This window comes from Gopherus flavomarginatus, chromosome 1 (genome assembly GCF_025201925.1).
Source record: "Gopherus flavomarginatus isolate rGopFla2 chromosome 1, rGopFla2.mat.asm, whole genome shotgun sequence".
NCBI lineage: Eukaryota > Metazoa > Chordata > Testudines > Testudinidae > Gopherus > Gopherus flavomarginatus.
In genome coordinates, this window is record NC_066617.1 from 328,978,111 (window position 1) to 328,998,194 (window position 20,084).

The 20,084-nt window shown below is 42.8% G+C and overlaps 1 protein-coding gene across 3 annotated transcripts in view; it reads left to right on the forward strand.

Annotated features, from left to right (window-relative positions):
- Positions 1-20,084, forward strand: part of ATP8A2 (ATPase phospholipid transporting 8A2) — a 657,063-nt gene that overhangs the window by 500,009 nt on the left and 136,970 nt on the right. For all 3 annotated transcript variants that reach the window (XM_050937153.1, XM_050937152.1, XM_050937151.1), the window contains exons 28-30: positions 3,347-3,421; positions 9,695-9,817; positions 10,945-11,023. In XM_050937153.1, coding sequence (XP_050793110.1) covers positions 3,347-3,421; positions 9,695-9,817; positions 10,945-11,023 — 277 coding nt within the window. The remainder of the gene's footprint in view (positions 1-3,346; positions 3,422-9,694; positions 9,818-10,944; positions 11,024-20,084) is intronic.

Consider the following 20,084-nt stretch of genomic DNA (forward strand, 5'->3'; position numbering starts at 1 on the left):
TATACACATTTAGAATAGACGATTTGCTATCCCATTGCCTTAGAGCACTTAAATAAATTAGTTCCTACTGTTGCAAGCATTAATGTTGAAGTAATAATTATGCATAAAGCAATAAAATGCAATTAAAATTGCCTTCAAACTTACTGGAGTTGGGAACATTTTCTGAAAAGGTCACTTGCTCTTTTCTTAAAATACATTCTAAAGCCAGGTGGATAGACTGTGTGGCCCAGGATATTGGTAATGGAATATTGAGCTTCTCCCCTTTAGATCACCAGCTTGCATCCAGCTCAAATCAGTCGGCTGTTCAGTGACCTCTACAATGAGGTGTTTGTCTGACTTCGTAGTGTGCAAGTGCCCTCGTACAGTTTGGCACTGAGTTTTTCAAAAATGAGGGCCATTACATATAAAGAATGCAACCATGCTTTAAGGCTGAAACTATGGACTGTTTCTCTGTCTTTAACATGCTCCATTTTTCCAAACGTGCTCCATTTTTGGATACTGCGGAAGATAGTACATAACATTACCTAGAGATCTTAGATCTCTGCAGTATTAACCATAATAAAGTAAGATAATAATAGTGTGTCAACCTGGATTTTCAGTCTTAGTTTTCAGTCATGAATTTCCTTGCTTTAAAATCAGACTTCATATGTTCCCTGGACATATATTTTGTTTATAGCTGAATTATAAATAAGGTGTTCCAACTGTTTTGTTAGTCAGGCAATAGTTAAATTGAAAAGAACGTTTCTTTTCCAGAAAAGCCATTTAATAACATTCGGTACATTTGCTCCTAGCAAGACAATACTCAAGCACTGCAAACCCCAGGAGCTTGGCAAGCCAGGCAGACTTGGCAAGTTTCCGAGCGACTCACCAAGTCTGAGTCAAGCAGGGGTAGTTGTGGCTTGCACAGCTTCAATTGTATTTAGTATTTCTTGTTAACAAGAACATTAAGACGGGGGATTTTTTTAGTCTGTAATAACAAATAGTATTTAACAAACTACACATGACAATTTATGGCTTATGTCTGCTTCATAATAAATATATTTGTATATTATTTTACACTGAGACTCCATGATTTGTGTTCCTTGACATTAAGAGATTAAGGTAATAGACCATGGATTCTTTGTTGTGTTGATTGGCATTTGCTAGTGTGAAACCTGGCAGAAGACAAGCATAACCGTTATTTTATAGTGTGTCATAGCCATACAACTCCATCTCATGTTTAGAAAGAGTGTAATGCAAGTAAGATTGTGTAAGCATTGAAAATACAGCATGTTCTCATTTTGCTTCAGTTTTACCTGTATGGATCCTGCTAAAAGGAAAACTGTCAAGTTTGGATTTTGAAGTACCAAAATATTTTTTTTTAAATCTGTGTTTTTGTTCATTTTTGCCCATCTAAATAGTATTTCCTTTGAAACAAGTGCATTTGATTATCCAACATATGATTATTTCAATAAAAGATAGTTTTGGGGGTTGGATGAAGTTTCAGAAGATTTTGATTTTTCCTAGAAAATTTCTAGCTCCTGTAACTGATAACATTTAGTCCAAGAACCTTAATAAAATGCTACAAATGTTATTTGCATAGCAAAGTCAGAGACAAACTTTTCAAGGGGAAGATGCTTGAAAGAGTCAGAAACATCTCACCTCAATTTTCTACTAAGTTGTCTAAACTAATCAGTGATACTACGTAATCCTTCCAGTGAGGATTTTAAAAAGTCTTGTATGGAGCAGTATTGTTAGGTAAGAAGCAGTTAGTAATAGAGGTCAGGTGCTTGTCTTCTAAATGGAAAATCTGTTATTTTTTGTTTGTCTGTCTGTCTATCCTGTATTGGTCCTCATGGTATCATAGTATCTTGCAAGTTAAATATTTCACAGGATTTTGTTTTCCTTCCTCCCCTTGGTGGTGAGAATTTTTTTATTGTGGGAAATCTAAATCAAACAAATGAGCTATGTATTTTTTTCCCGCAAGAAACGAGTGCCTTAATCATGGGCCAGCTGCAGAGATTTGCACATTTGCACAAGGTGCTGACATTTCCATTTTTTCTGAAGGACTGTAGCTGTCATGGGAGGTTATGGTCTCAGAGACAATGATGATTCCTTAAGTAGCCTGGGCTAATGTCGTGGAGAGCTTCCAGTCTTCTTAACAAAGTCTTGAAGTTAACTTTGTTAATTGGGGTTCCAGAGAACTGAGCAGAGCACTGGGATGCTTATGTTGCTGAGTAGATAGAAGAACTGCTGTATTCTGAACTGTGAACTGTAGAAAAGGAACCTGGATCCCCATTGCCAAAGATCTGGAAATATGTTTCAGAAAATTAACTGTATTTGTTTCATCTCAAGAGAAGAAGTTCTCAGACGTTCTCCACCTGAGACACCTGAATCAGCTATGATTTCTTGTTGGAAATACAGTCTCAATCTTTTTGCAATTCTACCCACAGTCCTTTAGTCAAGAAAGCAGTGGGTGGGTTCTGATGCTGGGATGCTCTTGGAGAAGCAAGTTTCTGCTGGTTTTGTGTATGGTGGGTTCTCAATGTGAGGTAGGGTGACCAGACACCAAATGTGAAAATCGGGACTGGGGTGGGGAATAATAGGAGCCTATATAGAAAAAGACCCCAAAATCGGGATTGTCCCTATAAAATTGGGACATCTGGTCACCCTAATGGAGGCCAGGAGAGTATTGGCTAGTGGAAGTCTTGATGGAATGGAGGTGTTGCTAATGGAAATTAGAGAATTTGAATGCTTCTTCATCTCTTTATTTTTTCTCCCCCTCACCTGCTCTGTGAATTGCACTGGCATATGTACTTAAACATGTCAAGAAGCTGGTTGAGCAATGTGAGACTTAAGGTCAAGGAAGCTGGCTTCTCACCATTTTTAAGCAGAACTTGCAAGGCAACATAGCATTCTGGTTGCAATAGTTTCTAAGACTTTCCTAGAATTACAGTGGTGCTGTTTTTATCCAGATAGTGTCAAATGGGACATTACAGACTTGAGAACACGTTTACCAAGCTGTCATGGAAACCAGGATAGCTGCTAACTTTGCATACGTTAACAATTTGTCAGTAGTCTATAAATAGTTTTAGGGATTATTTTTTTTTAGTGCAATGGTGCAAATACTACAAATTGCTCCATCACTTTAGTGATCTAACTTAAATAAACAGTTCTGTAGCACCATTTAAAATGCAGGACTTTAAAAGAAACAACTGTGGGACACTGCTGATAATTATTTTTAGAGCACAGTAAGCAGCTGTCTTCAGATGGTGGTCCACATTCCACACCTTTCTCTCTGTTCAATATATGGAAACATTTAGCGCAATATTGATCTAAAGTTTTGTGTAACTTTCTTCTGTTTCAGCTTTGGTTTGCATTTGTTAATGGATTTTCTGGACAGATTTTATTTGAGCGATGGTGCATCGGCCTGTACAATGTGGTAAGTATTCCATGTCTCGGCTTGATGGTATGCAGAACCTCAGTGACATTCCATTGTTGTTTATGTCTGTGCAGTTTATCTCAGCCATCCATCTGCATACATATCATGAAGTACAAACACATTTGTAGGGCCTTTGTTCATCTGCCCTAGACTGTAGATGCAAAAGATCCTGGATGTTTATTTTTAATCACAGCAAATGTATTTGGAACAGTGCCTTGAAAATATTAGCACTTTTATCTTAATAATATGCTTTCATTAGATCTCTGTGTGTTTATGCAATTCAAATTGTTCAAAGTATTTCAGACTATTTTTTATATTTAAACATTTTTATTTTTCTTCTTTTTTCCTAGTCAACATAAATATATATTTATCTTGTATCATGTTTTTGGACGTTTTGTCCTTCATTCATTATTGTATTATGGTAGCTTCTAAAGCCCCTTATCGTTTTCATCCATGGGAGGCCATTTTTAGGCATTTATCTTCCACAATCAGTACTAAAGATTTATTCTGTTCCCTGGTTTTATAGAAACTTGGTCTATCAGTTCACTGACATCTGCTAGTGACATTATTAGTTACATCTAGTCTGGTGCCTGGATCCACAAACCTTGACTAAGGCAACTGGGAAACCGCAGGAACTTTTGCTAACGTGTGAAATTTCCTGATTGTGTGTTGAGGTTTTTTTTAAATCTTTGGGATTTTTTAAAAAAAATTTACTCCAAATAAGTGAAAACACCAAAAGTCACCAAATAAACTGTTTGTATCATTAATTAATAGTTTTATATAATGTTTACTTTTTATTTTACCAGGACTTGTTTTAAAAATTAAAAATTATAATCCCCCACAACCCAATGTCAAATAAGAGGAGATTTTAGGCCAGAGGTTTTACATTCTCTCAGTTCTTTGCATCACCCTCACTCGGCGATCTTGAAGTTTTCCTAAAGCACCCCACTCCATCTCTTCAATTCACATATTTGCATCTGTAAATCTTTTAACATGTTTTTTTTCAGATGACTCTAGTTACTCTGAATTAAAACACTTTAACTGGCTGCTGCAGCTGAAGGCAATGAAGAAGTAGTGAACCATGTTGCCTTTAATTACTGGTATTAGGTCTCAGAATTAACATTTTGGTTAGTTGTCTTCAGATGAATGGCAGTTCAGTCTAATCCTAAAGCTATTGTTTCATTATGTCTATATATTCCAGTGTCACTAAAGACCAAATCCTGCAGAGTGCTGGAGGCACTCAATAACTCAAAGAGATTAGGCTTCAGGATATCACTGCGTGGCCCTATTCTGCTACTCTCCCCCGTGCTGAATAATCCTTTACTTCTTCATAAGCAGTCAGTGGTGCTGCTGGAACAATTTGTATAGTCGGGGTGCTCAGAGCCACGGAACGAAATCATAAACCCTGGATATAATGGAAACCACTTCAAGCCAGGGGTGCTGCAGCACCCCCAGCTCCCCTAGTTCCAGCCCCTATGTAAATAGTCCCATGACAGTGTTACTTACTGTGGATAAGATTGGTAGAACCAGAATTCTGGCCTTGCATAGGCTTGCCTTTAAAGGTTGCCTTCATAACCAGATGGGCTAAAAGATCTTTTTTTAAAGTGAAAACGTGAATACTGCAGAAAACTTGGGAAATACCAAAAATCCCTGAAGACACCCTAAATCCATCCTATAGCATGGAATCTTCATAGAGCGCATTAGACTAGTGGCCTTAGCTTTGCCTCTCATATCCCATATGAGAGTGCTGCCATTGCAGCCATCTGGCCTGTTGTTTTATGACTAATTTAAAAGATTACATCATTCATGTAGAAAATGTGCTTGCAATTACTGATCCCCGCTAATATCCAGCCCTGTGTGGAACTGAATCTTCACCTGCAGTCTCCAGACATAGTATGCATTGCTGGCAGGAATCACAATCCAGCATGCAAGCAAAAGATTTTGTAAAGATAATAAATAAAACGACATCTAATCAGAGTTTGTTAGCTGAACTGTAGAAAATTGGATTAGAAATTAATTTCCCAGCATGAAACTGTCAGTTTAGAAGATGAGTGAAGATGAAGGAGGGAGAGTATAGTTTTAGGCTACATTATAATAAAACTTTGAATTTGTAGTGTCTTCCATCCAAGACTCTCAACACACTTAGCAAATGAATTAAGGCTCCGAGGATTCGTGTAAAGTAGGTATGATTGTCACGATGGTACAGAGGAGGAGGTTGAGGCACAGAGAGATTAAGGGCCCAATTCTGCAACACTTACCCACATTGAATAGCCGTTACTCATGGGAGTAAGCCTTTTGACTTCAATGAAACTATTCACGTGCCTGAATGCGTTTCATTGTGAGTAAGGTTTGCCAAAATGAAGCCCAAAGTGACCTGCCCAAGGTGCTTCAGAGTCTCCCTCTTCCTTTTCTCCCCTCTGACATGGGCCAGCATCTGACGGTACATGGCCCTAGCAATCCCTCTCCCTTCTCAGGAGCACAATGTGGGGTTGAGCAATCCACAGTAGTTCTGCAGCTGAGTTCCTTTGAGAAGACCATAGCATCCTTCAAAAAGGAGAGGCCTAGCAGCCACCACTGTCAGTAGCATAAGGTGTTGGGGGTGGATGCTCGCTATGCCCATTTTACTCCCAGCCCCACAGAGCCAAAACTTTGGGGGCACATGGCCCCCAGAAACCCCTCCTCCCAGTAGCATCAGGAACCCCATGATGTCAGCAATTCTGGTCTCTGAGCTGTTTCGTGGCATTGGGAGATTGGCTGTTGGGTGCAGGAGGTGTGGGTAAGCGGGTAGGTAATTAATTGAGCAGGGGAATAGGATTTTCTCACTTTTTGTAGTTTACTGCTTCATGGACCCATCCCTGCCCCTGGGTGCAGCAGGGAGAATGGGATAACCCTTGAGGTCTTAGTGGTCTCTGAGCCTCCACGTGTTGTCAAATTTATCTGATATTTTTCTGGTATGTTAAAGGTGCCTACACCTTTTATATAGGAGGTTTTTTTTTAATGATTTCTAGAAATTGAAATAAAAAAATGAAAATGTAAAGAGAGGGGGTCTGTTGTCCTAAGGAGTATGGGGAGAGTTTGTCATTTTTAAAAGGCTCTAATAATGCTAGATAGAGAAGTAGTTGGGATTAACTGTATAAAGCCCTACAAAATAAATAAATCAAACAGTAGGCAAAATCTGGATCACCTTTTTCAGCCAGAGTGGTGGTGGAAGCAAATATTAAGGGAGCTGCACAAGGGGCTATGGCTTAACAGGGATTTTTTAGACGTGATAATTTAAAAACCTCAATACTTGAAATTCCTCAGAAGAATCAGGCAATGCACATTGTTAACCTAGGGAATTATGTGACCATGTTATTGTTATATTCATGCTCCCTCTCTGATTCCTACCTCCACTCACTGAGCCTTGCCTTTAATTAAATTGTAAACCCTTTGGTGCATAAGAGACCATATCTAATCTTTCTATTTATATGCTCCCTGTCACCATCGTGTATGAGCAGTTCACAATCTTTAATGTATTTTTCCTCACAACACCTTGGTGAGGTACTATGTCAAAAACGAGATGTGGAGAGTCAGACCTAATGGTGAAAGCAGTGGCAGTCTGGTTTAGTGCTTGGTGTGGTGACATCTGAGCCAGGATCCAAAGTCCGAAGTTGGACCTGGACTCAGGAGGGGGTTTGGAACAAACCAAGAGTAGGTTTGGGAGCTAGGCTGGAGCAAGAGCAGGGCTGGAGCAAGGTAAGGCTTGTGGATGGAGTTTATCATCACCATCAGACAAGGGAGAGTTCCAAGCATGAATTTAGCCTCTCCGTACCAGCCTTGTCTTCCTTGAGTGCTCCTGTAGCACCTTGGTCACTTCGTGGCCCCACTGAATGTTTGGCAGGCTTCCTCCTTCTGATGTACTTTAAAAAATGTTACTGTTAGTTTTATTGTCTTTTGCCAGTTGCTCTTCAAATTCTTTTTTGGCCTACCTAATTATACTTTACACTCGACTCGCCAGAGTTTGTTCCTTTCTATTTTCCTCACTAGGATTTAACTTCAAAGGATGTCTTTTTGTTTCTAACCACCTCTTTTACTCTGCTTAGTCAGGGTGGCATTTTTTTAGTCCTTTTACTTTTTATGCCCGAATATGTGTGTGTGCATATGTATAGTGTGAGCCTCTAAAATGGTATTATCCTCTTAATACCAGGCACTCACGTTTACCTATCTTACTATTTAGACTTCTTGTGTTTGTAGACAAGCACTTATAAAATTTGTCAGTATTTAGTTGTCTGCCTTCGTATGATGTAATTGAATGGGACTCTTTTTGGTTTGACTGTTTCCCTTCAGTTCCTACCTGTACTTTATCAACTTTTGTCATCTCCTCTTTACCAGGATATAGAATATCCCCTTTACTAAATCCTCCCCTAAGAGATGTAGCTGTTCGAACTGTGTGCTTCTCTGCACCTGTCAGCCTTCTCTCAGCCCTTAGTTGAAAAACTCCTCTATGATCTTTTTTATTTTTACATGTCAGCAATCTGATTCCATTTTGGTTTAGATGGAGCCCATCCTGTACTTGAGTTTCTTACCTAGCAGCCTACATATGACCTCCAGGACTTCTCTCCTACCTTTCCCTACGTTGCTGGAACCTTCATGTACCATGATCATTGGCTTCTCCCCAGCACTGCATATAAGTCTACCTTGGTGTCTTGAGAGGTCTGCAACCTTCACACCCAGCAGGCAATTCACCATGCAGATCTTCCAGTCATCACAAACCAACTATCTACATGTCTAATAATCAAATCCCCCATTACTATTCCCTGTCTCTTATAAATAACAGGGATCTACTCTCCCAGAGAGGTATCCTCAGTATGAGAGTAGGAGTTAAGTACCTAGGCATTTTTGAAAGCCCCACCGAGTGCCTATACACATTTTTAGGTCATAGAATCATAGAGTTTAAGACCAGAAGGACCACCAGATCATCTAGTCTGACCTTCCTGGCCTAAATACCTTTAAAAAATGACCCTATGTCTACACTGCAGGTCAACACTCATGACTGACTTGAGCTCACAAGACTTGGGCTATGGAACTGTTTAATTGTGGTATAGATGTTCTGGTTTGAGCTGGAGCCTGGGCTCTGATACCCTCCCACCTTGTGGGGTCTCAGAGCCCAGGCTCCAGCCCAAGCCAAAATGTCTACACTGTAATTAAACAGCGCTGTAGCCTGATCTCCATTAGCCCAAGTCAGCTGGCATGGGCCAACCACAGATGCACTGTAGACATACCCTCAGTGGCTTTCCCCAGATTACACAGAAATGTCTGTGGTGGATGAGAATCCTATGAATTTGTGCCCTTCGTAGCACAAACAGGATCCAGATCCTGACTGGGGCCCTTGGATGTTAATGCAATACAAATAATAATACGTCTGTATTTATTTCGTTCAGTATAAACATTTTCTGTAGCTGCTATAAAAAGTATATACATGCAGAACAGTAATTACTAGACAAAGTTCTGAACTCCAAATATCTCATAAACAGATATTTCCTCCAAAAACTCATGTGAAAAAGCAGAAAAGAAATAGAAACAGAATGCTGGTCTCTGTTTCTTTCTCTTGATGTTCCTTTGACCTAGCAATATCACTTCTTTTTTGTCTGGATTCAGTCTGAGTTGGCATACTCCTATCAAGGTTCATGCCTTTCTTAGACACCACAGAAGGCCGGAAATAACAGAATCTAGAATGTTCTTTATTTTTTAGAAGTTTTTGTCTGATTTCCACATTTACTTGCACTAATGTCTTTATAATCTTTGCTTTAGTAAAACAAATGAAATACTTTCATGGCTCCAGTTGCAACGATGTTTGAACCAACTTACCTCAAATCTTTTCCATAATGTACATGCCAGACTTTCTTTTTCAGGCTTTAGATACATTTTAATGTAACTAGACTAGTTGGCTAATAATATGACATAAAATATAACATGAAATACTGATGCTCAGCTTGTTTCTTGTTTAATTAGTTAACAGTAAGAGTAAGAACTACCTTTTCTGGCTTCTTTTTGTTCTTAGGTTAAGTACAATCAATAATAAGAATTATGAATCACTGCATTTCAGGTTTTGGTTTGACTGAAAATTATGTTAAATTACATTCTGGGGATGAGGTTCTGTCCTGACTGAACTCAATGGGAGTTTTGCCATTGACTTCAGTGGTACCAGGATTTCACCCTGGATCTCAAACATTATCGTGGACCTACTTATAAAGTTAATAGATGTTTTGAAATTAGTGTTTGTTTTCTTTATAGATTTTCACAGCATTGCCACCCTTCACTCTGGGAATCTTTGAACGATCATGTACCCAAGACAGCATGCTTAGATTTCCCCAGCTCTACAAAATTACTCAAAATGCGGATGGGTTCAACACGAGGGTAACGGAAATGTTTTATTTAAAAAAAAAATTAAAAGAAAAATACTAGCATTATATTTTCAAATCCTGTCTTAAAGGCCTCATTCAGTTTTACTTCAGTTTTATGCCAGCATAACTCCCTTGAAATCAGGGTTGTCCTTGCTTCCTAGAATGTTGTGTTCTTTTGAAAATAATTTGCTGTTTCTGAGTACTGACTAGAAGAGAGGCCTGAACTAGAATAATAGTCCTGAAGTCCATCCAAATTTTGGAGAAGTTCAGACCAGGGCCGATATCTGAATATGAATTTTGCCTGTCTGCATCTTTCAGAGAAGCTGGATGAGCTATGCCTGTTTTTTAAGTTTCATATTGAAATGCTGCCATAGTCCTACCTACCAGCCTTGCTAAATCTCTTTTTAAAGTTTTTCTTAAGTTAGGATGATTTTATTCTTCCTGTCATTGCAGAGGTTTAAGAATTATGCAGATAAAGTTACACTCTTGTATTTTCTTTTAATATTTTGGAAAATGTCCTACACTTTCTGTTTCATTGATTTACTGACCTCTTTGTGCTAAGAAATTTCACCATTTGATGTTCTTGGGGTGGGTGTTAATGAGTAATTAAATATACTCTTGAAACAAAGCAAGATCCTAGGTTTGTTTTGTCACAGGGTTTCTAAGATTTCAAAGAACAAAATTGCAGAATATGCAAACCTCTGACATATGAGAAACGTAAGACTTTTAAATGGGACATTGTGGGGTACAAAAAGTACTTTTCTCCATTAAAGAAAATAAAGTAACTTTTTCATTGTATTAATAGTCCTGTCTATCATCATGGTAATTTGAACGTTTAAGCAAAGGTGAATCCACCTGCTCATATTCTGATCAAGATTTTGGGGGGTAGTGTGTTTGCCCTAGTATAGTCTGACATACTATATTTAAAAAATCCTTCAATTGAAGCAGAGTTGTCTGGTGGTAGCACAGAAATTATGTAAAAAATGGATGAGGAAATATTTTTCAGAAAAGTTCAAGTATTGCAGCTTAGGAAAAAATTACACTCTGCCAGTAAACTTCACAATGAAGCATTTGTTGGGAGTTAGAGAGAGAGCAAGATTTTTGGCGGACTCCTGACTTTCTTGGTTTGTTTTCCCTCAGGTTTTCTGGGGTCACTGCATCAACGCCTTGATCCACTCCATCATTCTTTTCTGGTTTCCACTGAAAGTGCTGGAACATGGTAACTGCTTCATTATTTCAAATGTTAGCAAGTAGCATTTAGTCTTCCCAGTGTCAATGTGTTTGCAGAGCTGGAGGTCACAACTGGTTCTAAGAAAACTGATGATAGACAGTCGGACTGGTTATAGCTTCTAGCCTTGACCATTTATCAACGCTGACCTTTGGAAGCCACTCGTCTTGCATTTGACATGGATATCTTCCATATAGTGACTTCCATACCTAATTTTTAGTAAGCCTCTTTCAGTCACACACTTTTATGTTTTCTGAAGGTTCTGAAATAAAACATGGGTTCAGGCAAACACAAAAAATCTTCAATTTTCTTTCCTTTTCAAATATTTTCATTCTTCATGTCACATACTTGTACAGTGTTCGTATAGGGAGTTTTATATCCTTACAATAGGGAAACCTTTTGCTTTATATTTGTTAGGCCTTTTAAATTCTACAATAGACTCTTCCCAAATTGCCTACAAAATGCAGGGTAATTCCAAGAGTGACCCAACCAACTCCCATTGAAGTCAATGGAAGGGCTTCTGTTCACTTAAGTGGAAGCTGGATCAGGTTCAGAGTTAGAAAAATTAGGAAAACAAAATTTGACTTATTGAATGAGACAGTGACATCCTCAAGTCTGGTATCCTGCAGCTGCCAATGGCAACTACTTGGTACTTTACAGAATGACAAGAAATCCCACCCTGTACCCAGACAGTTTGTACACAGCATTACTCCTGGGGGAATTCTGCACCACTGCGCAAGCACAGAATTTTTGTCCCCCACAGATTTCTTTTCTTCCCCGCAGAAAAATAACTTTCTGACGGAGAAGCAAAAGAAAGCCACAAGAGTGGTCAGATGACCCTCCCCTGCAGTATGTTTCTGGTGCCCAGGGCAGCCGGCAGAGAGGTAAGTCACTGTGGGGCTGGGGGCGGGACTGGAGAAGACCTGGCTGGTGGCTCCTACCCTGTGCTGGTTTCAGCAGCTAGTCCCAGCTGAGCTGGTGAGGATGGGACTTCCTCTCCCCATACACAGCATCTGGGATCATGTCAGACCCACCCCCAGATTTCTCCCCTGGCTGTAGGAAGCTCTGCAAACTCCTCCCCCCTGCGGTGACCAGATCACCCAGGTCAAATATCGGGATGAGGGGGGGCGGGGCAGGGCAGAGGGGGAAAAAATGGCAGCAGAGCAAAAAAAAAATTCCCCACCCCCGATTCCTCTTCCGCAAGCGTTGGAGGCAGGCCCAGGAGACTCAGGGGAGCGCGGGGACGGGGTGAGTGTGAGTCTGGCCTGGCCCCGAGCAGGCAGGACTTGGACACAGTACCCGGAGGGAGAGTAGGGGGTGGCTCGCAGGGCCAGGCGGCGACTGTTCTCCCCACCTGGGCATCAGGACTCGGGTGCAGACTGCTGCAGCTTCCACTGCCGCAGGGGGAGGAAACGGCTGCTGGCCAAGCTCGGTGGATGCTGCTCTGATGCCCACGAACCCCCCAAGCCCAGACCTGCTGCGGGGACCCAGCGTGCACACTGCGCGCACCCAGCCCCTGGCCAGTCGCATCTGGGCTGGCTGCCTAGCTGGTGCAATCCTGCGGGCGGCCCCGGAGTGGGGGCAGCAGGCCCCAGCCCCCCCATCCCGCTTGGGTCCCGCAGGGGAACGAATGAGGCTGGGCTGCTGATGCCTCCACCACGGGATTTCACTAGCTGGGCAGCCAGCCCAGACACGACTGGCCAGGGGCTGGGCACAGCATGTGCGCTGCTGGATCCCCGCAGCAGGCCTGGGCTCGGGGGGTTCGGGTCCGGGCGCCAAAGCCACAGAGCCCCACGTGCTTGGCCACTTCCTCCCCCTGCGGCAGTGGGAGCTGCAGCGGCGGCTGCTCCCAAGTCCCACTGCCCAGGTGGGAGAACAGCTGCCACCTGGCCCCGTCGGCCGCCCCCTTACTCTCCCCTCCAGGTACCACGCCTGAGTCCTGCCTGCTCGGGTCCAGGCCGGACTCACACTCATCCCCACCCCGCGCTCCCCTGCGTCTCCTGGGCATGGCGTGCTTGGCAAGAGGCGGGGATTTGGGGAGGGAGCCAATGGGGCAGTTAAAGGGCGGGGATGGGGGCGGGGATTTGGGGAGAGATCCAATGGGGGAAGGAGGGAGCGGAGTCGCGACGGGGGAGGGCGCGAGCCCTTCTGGGCCCTGGAGCCTTTGCTTGTTTGTCCAGTGTCCTGACCTAATATTGGTCGGGTTGCAGGATAAACAAGCAAATATTGGGACACTCCCGATAAAATTGGGATGTCTGGTCACCCTACTCCCCCTGCTTCCTGCACCCATTGCTCCTCAGCTGCAGGGGGAGGGGACGCTGTGCTAGGGCCTTCCGGCGGGGGGTAAGTGGGGCAATTTGCCCCAGGCCCCGGGCCCCACAGGGGCCCCCACGAGAGTTTTTCGGATCCCTGGAGAGGGGACCTTCACTCGCTCCGGGGCTCCCGGAAGACTCTTGCAGGGCCTGGGCCCCCGGAACTTCTTTCGCTGCGGGTCTTCGGTGGCGATTCGGTGGCGGCGGGGTCCTTCCGCCCCGGGACCAGCCACCGAAGTGCCAGGTCTTCAGTGGCAATTTGGCAGCGGGGGGGTCCTTCCACTCCAGGACCTGCGGCCGAAGTGCCCCAAAGACCTGCGGTGGGAAGTCCTTCCACCCCAGGACCCACCGCTGAAGTGCCTGGTCTTCGGCGGCAATTCAGCGGCGGGGACCCCCTGCCACCAAAGACCCCAGGCCCCTTGAATCCAATGGGCGGCCCTGCACTGTACAGTGAATTGATACCCCATCCGCCCAACCCCTATGCATCCAGAGCCCCTCATACCCAGACCCTCCCACCGACCCTTATCCCCTCCCCCTGCACCCAGAACCCCCCCAATGAGCCCCACTCCCCCTGCACCTGGTGACTCCCTTTACCGTGGCACCCAGATTCCCACAACAAGCCCTGTGCATCCAGATCCCCCCTGCACCCAGATCGCCTACTTAGCCACCTGCATTCAGATTGCCCTACGCAGATCCCTCTCAACTCACACCTGGATCTCCCCACACTAAGCCCCTCCACACTTAGACCTTGCATTGCTGAGCCTGCCTGCCCACATGTGGTGCACCTGGCATAGAGGGGCAGGACCCTGGGGTTTTTCTGGGGCAGGCCTGGTCCTTGCGCTGTGTCAGGGTTGGATGCAGCCTCACCACTGAGTCCATGTCCTGGGAGGTGGGAGGGAGCTGCACAGTGATCTCCCTCCTCCATGCAGCCAGTGGCCTGTGCTCACCAATGCCATGCTGGAGCCTCCACATTTATTTGACAAATAAATTGTGCAGATTTTGCAATATTGTGCACAGAATTTTTAATTTTTTGGCACAGAATGCCCTCAGGAGTATACATGCGCAAGACAAACTCTTACAGTCTACTTATCACCTGACTCAAGAAATAGGATTACTCATATCTTATCATACATAACAAACAGTGAGTTCAAATGTTGGGTTAAAATAAACAGCTCATCTCTAAATTCTTTTTCAGGTTGATCTGTCCAGAAGTTACAATTAAGAAACTTTTGTTTGTTTATATTTTTTTTCCTAAACTTCTTGATCTGTCCCTAACTATTATCTTAAATATAAATATTCTCTTAAAGTACCCTTTTAGGTGTCAACCAATGAAATAGATTAGGATGCTCATTCTTCTCCAATATTAATAATTTAATTTCTGAAAAATTATGCTAAATGTGAGTATAGACAATTCCTTTTATTCTCCAAAGAGGGGCGAATATAAAGTTTTCAACTTTCTTTATGTTGGAGTAAAAAGTGTTTTTAAAGCTTCAGACAAAAATGTGTCATTCACACTGGGATGTTCTTTACACGCTTGAGTTCCTTGGGATAAAGACTGCATATGTTCAGTGAATGCATATCCCTAAAGATAGATGTTTTCTGCACATCTTCAGATTCTTTCTTATTAACAGAAAAGTCTTTCTTTGCAGGCCCACTGAGTTCCCAAAGATTGAGGTAATGAAATGCAGTGTAATGTTAGAATCTTTTTAAAAATCTAGTAATTATATTGAAAAGTACTTAGATATCTGAACTTAAGTGTTTCCCTTGGCACTGTACTATAAGTATATAGTCAGAGGGCTGGTCTACACTAGGGAAGGGGATCGATCTAAGATACGCAACTTCAGCTACGTGAATAACGTAGCTGAAGTCGAAGTATCTTAGATCGAATTACCTACCGTCCTCACAGCGCGGGATCGACGTCCGCGGCTCCCCCTGTCGACTCCGCTACTGCCGTTCGCATTGCTGGAGTTCCGGAGTCGACAGCAGAGTGTTTGGGGATTGATATATCGCGTCTAGATGAGACGCAATATATCAATCCCCAAGAAATCGATTGCTACCCGCTGATATGGCTGGTAGTGAAGACATACCCAGAGTCAAGAGGGAGAGATAGCTCAGTGGTTTGAGCATTGGCCTGCTAAACCCAGGGTTGTGAGTTTAATCCTTGAGGGGGCCACTTAAGGATCTGGGGCAAAATCACTACTTGGTCCTGCTGGTGAAAGCAGGGGGTTGGACTCAATCACCTTTCAAGGTCCTTTCCAGTTCTAGGAGATAGGATGTCTGTGTTCATTTATTTTCTATTTTTATAGAGTGACTAGGCCATATTACATTGGATCCATGACAACCAATATGGCCACACATAGACAAATTTCGCTACAAACCTAAACAGCAGACACTAAAGTAAGCCTCTCTTGGCATCGGTAAGATGCACTGGAAATAACAGAAGAGATAAAGTGATTACAGATTCCTATGCAAAGAAACCAAACAAGCTCCCATCCATACTGGCTAGGAAGCAGTTTTAAATCGCACCACACTTTCAGTAAATACCTTTTATCTCTATCAGCAGCCAGGGATGCCAAACTGGCAAGGCCTAGACTAAAGGATTCCGAGGGGGAAAAGTCAGTTACAGTTCTGACTCCCATCATTTGTCCAGTACCTTCACCTTGATCAATAGGTCCTTCAGCCCTCGTATAGATTGCACTGATCACAACACATCTTCCGTTCTTGTACCCTGGCCTGCCTTCTCCATGTGCAGCCATGTCTTTTCACAATAAAATCTTCCCATCTATTTGGAGGTCGGTCAAGTGGTCGTTTTAGTTCCCGTGGGTACCACCTGGCAACAGCTGCAGTCCATCAATTGTCAGTGAGCCTTGCTATATGCCCGGCCCATCCCTTTTTACTATGCTTGCTCTCAGCAACATCCTGCACTCCACACTGCTGTCTGATCACTTTACTGGGAACTCAGTCACAGACTGAAATTCCCAGAATTCTTCTTTCCATTGCCCTCTCCATGACAGACAGTTGCTGCTCCTCTGTCTTCGTCAGTGTCCGTGTTTCACTGCCGTACAACACTGCTGGCAGTACTGTTGCGTTGAAGAGGCTGGCACATGTTGCCCTGTTGATTTTTCCTTGGAGTACATCCTTGATAGAATTGAATGCGCACCAGCCTGCTTTCTTTCTTTGCGAGAGTTCTCCTTCCTGATCATGCTACATGTTAATTTCTTGGCCTAAATAGATTAATTGCTCAACTTCTTCTATTTGTTCTCCCTTGCCTGTTATTTGGGCTTTTGGTAAGGTGTCAGACCACATACATTCCGTTTTGGAGCGGTTAATTTTCAGTCTGACTTGGCTGCTTTTTGTGATGAGTTCTTCCAGCATTTTCTGTAGTTTGATAGTATTTTCGGCGATCAACACAATATCATCTGTGAATCTGAGATGGTTTAACTGCTCTCCATTGATTTTGATTCCACCCTTCCAATTTATCTGCCTCATTACCATTTTTAAGCAGGCTGTGAAGAGTTTCAGTGAAACTGTCTCCTTGTTTCATACCTTTCTTAACTGGGATGTGAAGGGGAGTGTCAAACAAGGTTATATCTGTTGTGCAGTCAGAATTTGCTTCCTTTAATAGTTTGATATAGTTTGTGTCGATGTGCTTTCAACATTGCATTGATCTCTATACTGTCAAATGCTTTTTCATAGTCGATGAAGGCAATACATAAAGGGATTTTGTGTTCCCTTGAGCGTTCCAATAGCTGGTTTATAGTGAAAATATGGTCTATTGTACTGAAATTTCTTCAAAAGCCTGCCTGCTCTCTCGGCTGCTTCTTGTCCAGACTCTGTGAGAGTTGGTGAGGAGCTTATAGACATGTGAGAGCAGGCATATTGAACAATAGTTGTTTAGATCTTCACGGTTGCCCTTCTTGTACAGCAGAATGGTGTTGGACTCCTTCCAGCTAGATGGTATCTTCTTCATTTCCAAGTAACAGCTAAACCTCTGAGCAAGGGTTTCCCAGAGATCTTGGCCTCCAGCTCTTATTTCGATTGTCAGTCCATCTTTACCTGGGGCTTTTCCTTCTTTCATTTTGTGAACTGCATGTTGAACTTCTCTGACAAGGACTGGGAGTACATGCTTGTTGGTCTGTTGAAGTGTTGATTACTGGGACATTTATCTGAGATGTGAACGGCTTGGTGTAGAAATCTTTGCAGACCACTTCTGTCTCTGTTCTGTCAATTACTGGTTTTCTGTCCCTGGTCTTCAACACCATTACTGTTGACCTGTACAGTGTCAATTCCCTTTTGCACTTTTTGAGGCTTCTGTGATCTTCAGCCATTTTTAAGAGTCTCTTTCATTTTGGTACTTCTCAAAGTCCTCCTTTAGTCGTCGTCTTATGAGCTTGCAGAGGAGGGAATAATTAAGTTTGTCGCCATCATTTTGCTTCATATTCCTCTGCTTCTCTAGCAAGTTCCGCATTTCCTCTGAGATTCTTCCCTTCACTCTTTTCAGCCTTTCTTGGCTAATTTCATGCATTGCCTCAATTTATCAGTGAAGTTTTTATAATCCTCATCTCCGTTATCTATAAGATTCCAGTCTTCTTTGGAAATGTTCACTTTCAAGATTGCCTTGTCAGATACTTTTGACCGCTGTCTCTGATTTGCCATCTGTAGTGCTTTCTCCTCCACCTTTTCATTGAAGTTGAGCCATGCTCTGAGCAAGTGATAGTCACTACTGGTGTTAAATGATGCTGCTACTGAGATGTCTTGTACAATGCGCCACTTATTGATCAGAATATAGTCAATCTTGGTTTTGTTCTTCGCATTGGGCACGATTCATGTTCACTTCTTGGCCTTCTTCTTAAACCAGGTGTTACCAATGCATATTTCTTTAGTCTCCACCAGAGTTGCCATTCATTCTTCTCATGGATTCTGTTCGCCAGTGCCATACCTTCCAATTAACTTTTCACCTTCTTTCCCCATACCTTCCAATTAACTTTTCACCTTCTTTCCCTCTTCCAACTTGTGCACTGAAATCTCCCATCACAATCATATATGTGGATTTTTGAGCGAGGGTTTCCTCGAGCTCCTGGTAGAATTCTTCCACATCGGCATCTTCGCTTGTGCTTGTGGGAGCATAATTCTGAATAATCTGGAGGGTGCTGTTCTTGTTCAGTTGGAGGTGTGGCACTCCAATGCATGATGACTTGAACTTGCTGGAGACAATTCTTGAAAATCATTCCTTGTTGGTGTTGAAGCCGATTCCTCCAATGGTTCTTGCACCTTCTCCTTTTCCCAACATGGTGGTATTTTTTTCTCTCCACCTCTTTTCCATCTCCTTTCTTCATTGCGTTTCGCAGAGACCAATTTTCTGCAGGCTGTCCTTGCCTTCTCCTCCATTAGATGGTTGATCGAATTGCCTCTCATCAGTGTCCTGCAGTTACAGGTGCACACGGAAAGGGCAGTCCTTTTTCTTGCCCCTGAGATTCTTAACAGCCTCTCATTGACTGAACTCCTGACTACTGTCATAGAACAGATCAAGGCGCGCACAGGGAGTTGGGACCCATTTACTCATGTTGTTTTAGCCATCTCTTCATCCACCCACTGGCTATGCTGTCAGTGGCGTGTTTATCTCCTCAACTTAGCTAGCACCCAACCTCAAGAAGGAGGACAGCTGTCCTCTCCCTGGATTGGGAGTCTGACACCTTAATAGCATGGTTGAACCTACTGAAGAATACACTCCACTATCCTCTCTGTCAGACAAGTCAGGGTCACTGCTGTGCCACTTTGAGGCATTAAGGTAGGATTTTGCAGCAGTGTCCAGTACCACTTCCATGTAATTACTGAGCAGCAAATCCAAACTGAGTGGTCAGTGTAACTGTACTGATTGGACAGTAGGTGATTGCAAATGTATTTTTACCTACAAAAATCTAAATTCAGATACTGTTTAGTTCACAAGTGAAAACAGGCCTTTGCCTTTAATGAAGTTTTCTCCACCTAACTACAATTTGGAATAATTAAAGTAAGCATGATTGACAGCTCCTACTCAGGAGAGGTTGAAGGTTTGAAAATTGAGGGTATTGACAAGCAGGACAGAGCTGTATCTGCAGAACTCTGTCAGAAAGCTGAAAAAAGCTGCTGCTTCTGCTTGAATGAAGATCCATGATCAATGTAAGACTACAAGCCATGTCAGTAAATGATCCTAGTTTGCTAATATGAAGTCCAGTCCTGCACATAAATTCAAAAAGTGAAACCACACAAGGTCATAAGCGCTATGCCAAGACTATAAGCGTTTATAGGCTCAGGCCCAAGGTTTTATCATAGGTCTGTTCCAACTCCAGTCTTGTATACCTCTCAAGCAGACATCTTGAAACCTATGAAAACATAAATGGGGCTCATGCTTGGGTAATGCTTGAAGGTTCCAATAATTATGAGTCCATTTGGCATTCATGTGGCTGTCATGTGTTCTTTCATAGACCTCTGTTTTAAGTTGGCAGGTGCTAAGAATGACTAAATGGACACTTGAAGTATTGCCAAGCTTGGCACTTTCAGATGATATATCAACCTGTACTCACACCCTGCTGCACACTTTTTGCCAGGAGAAAGAGTGTCTAAGACTGAATGCCAGCCAGTTGATGCATTAACACCCATTAAGATGTTTTAGCGTTACGTGTATCCACTACCAGCCTCATTTGGTTAAAATCATTGCAAATCATTCTATGTTTAAAAACTATTTACTTTGAAGGAATGTC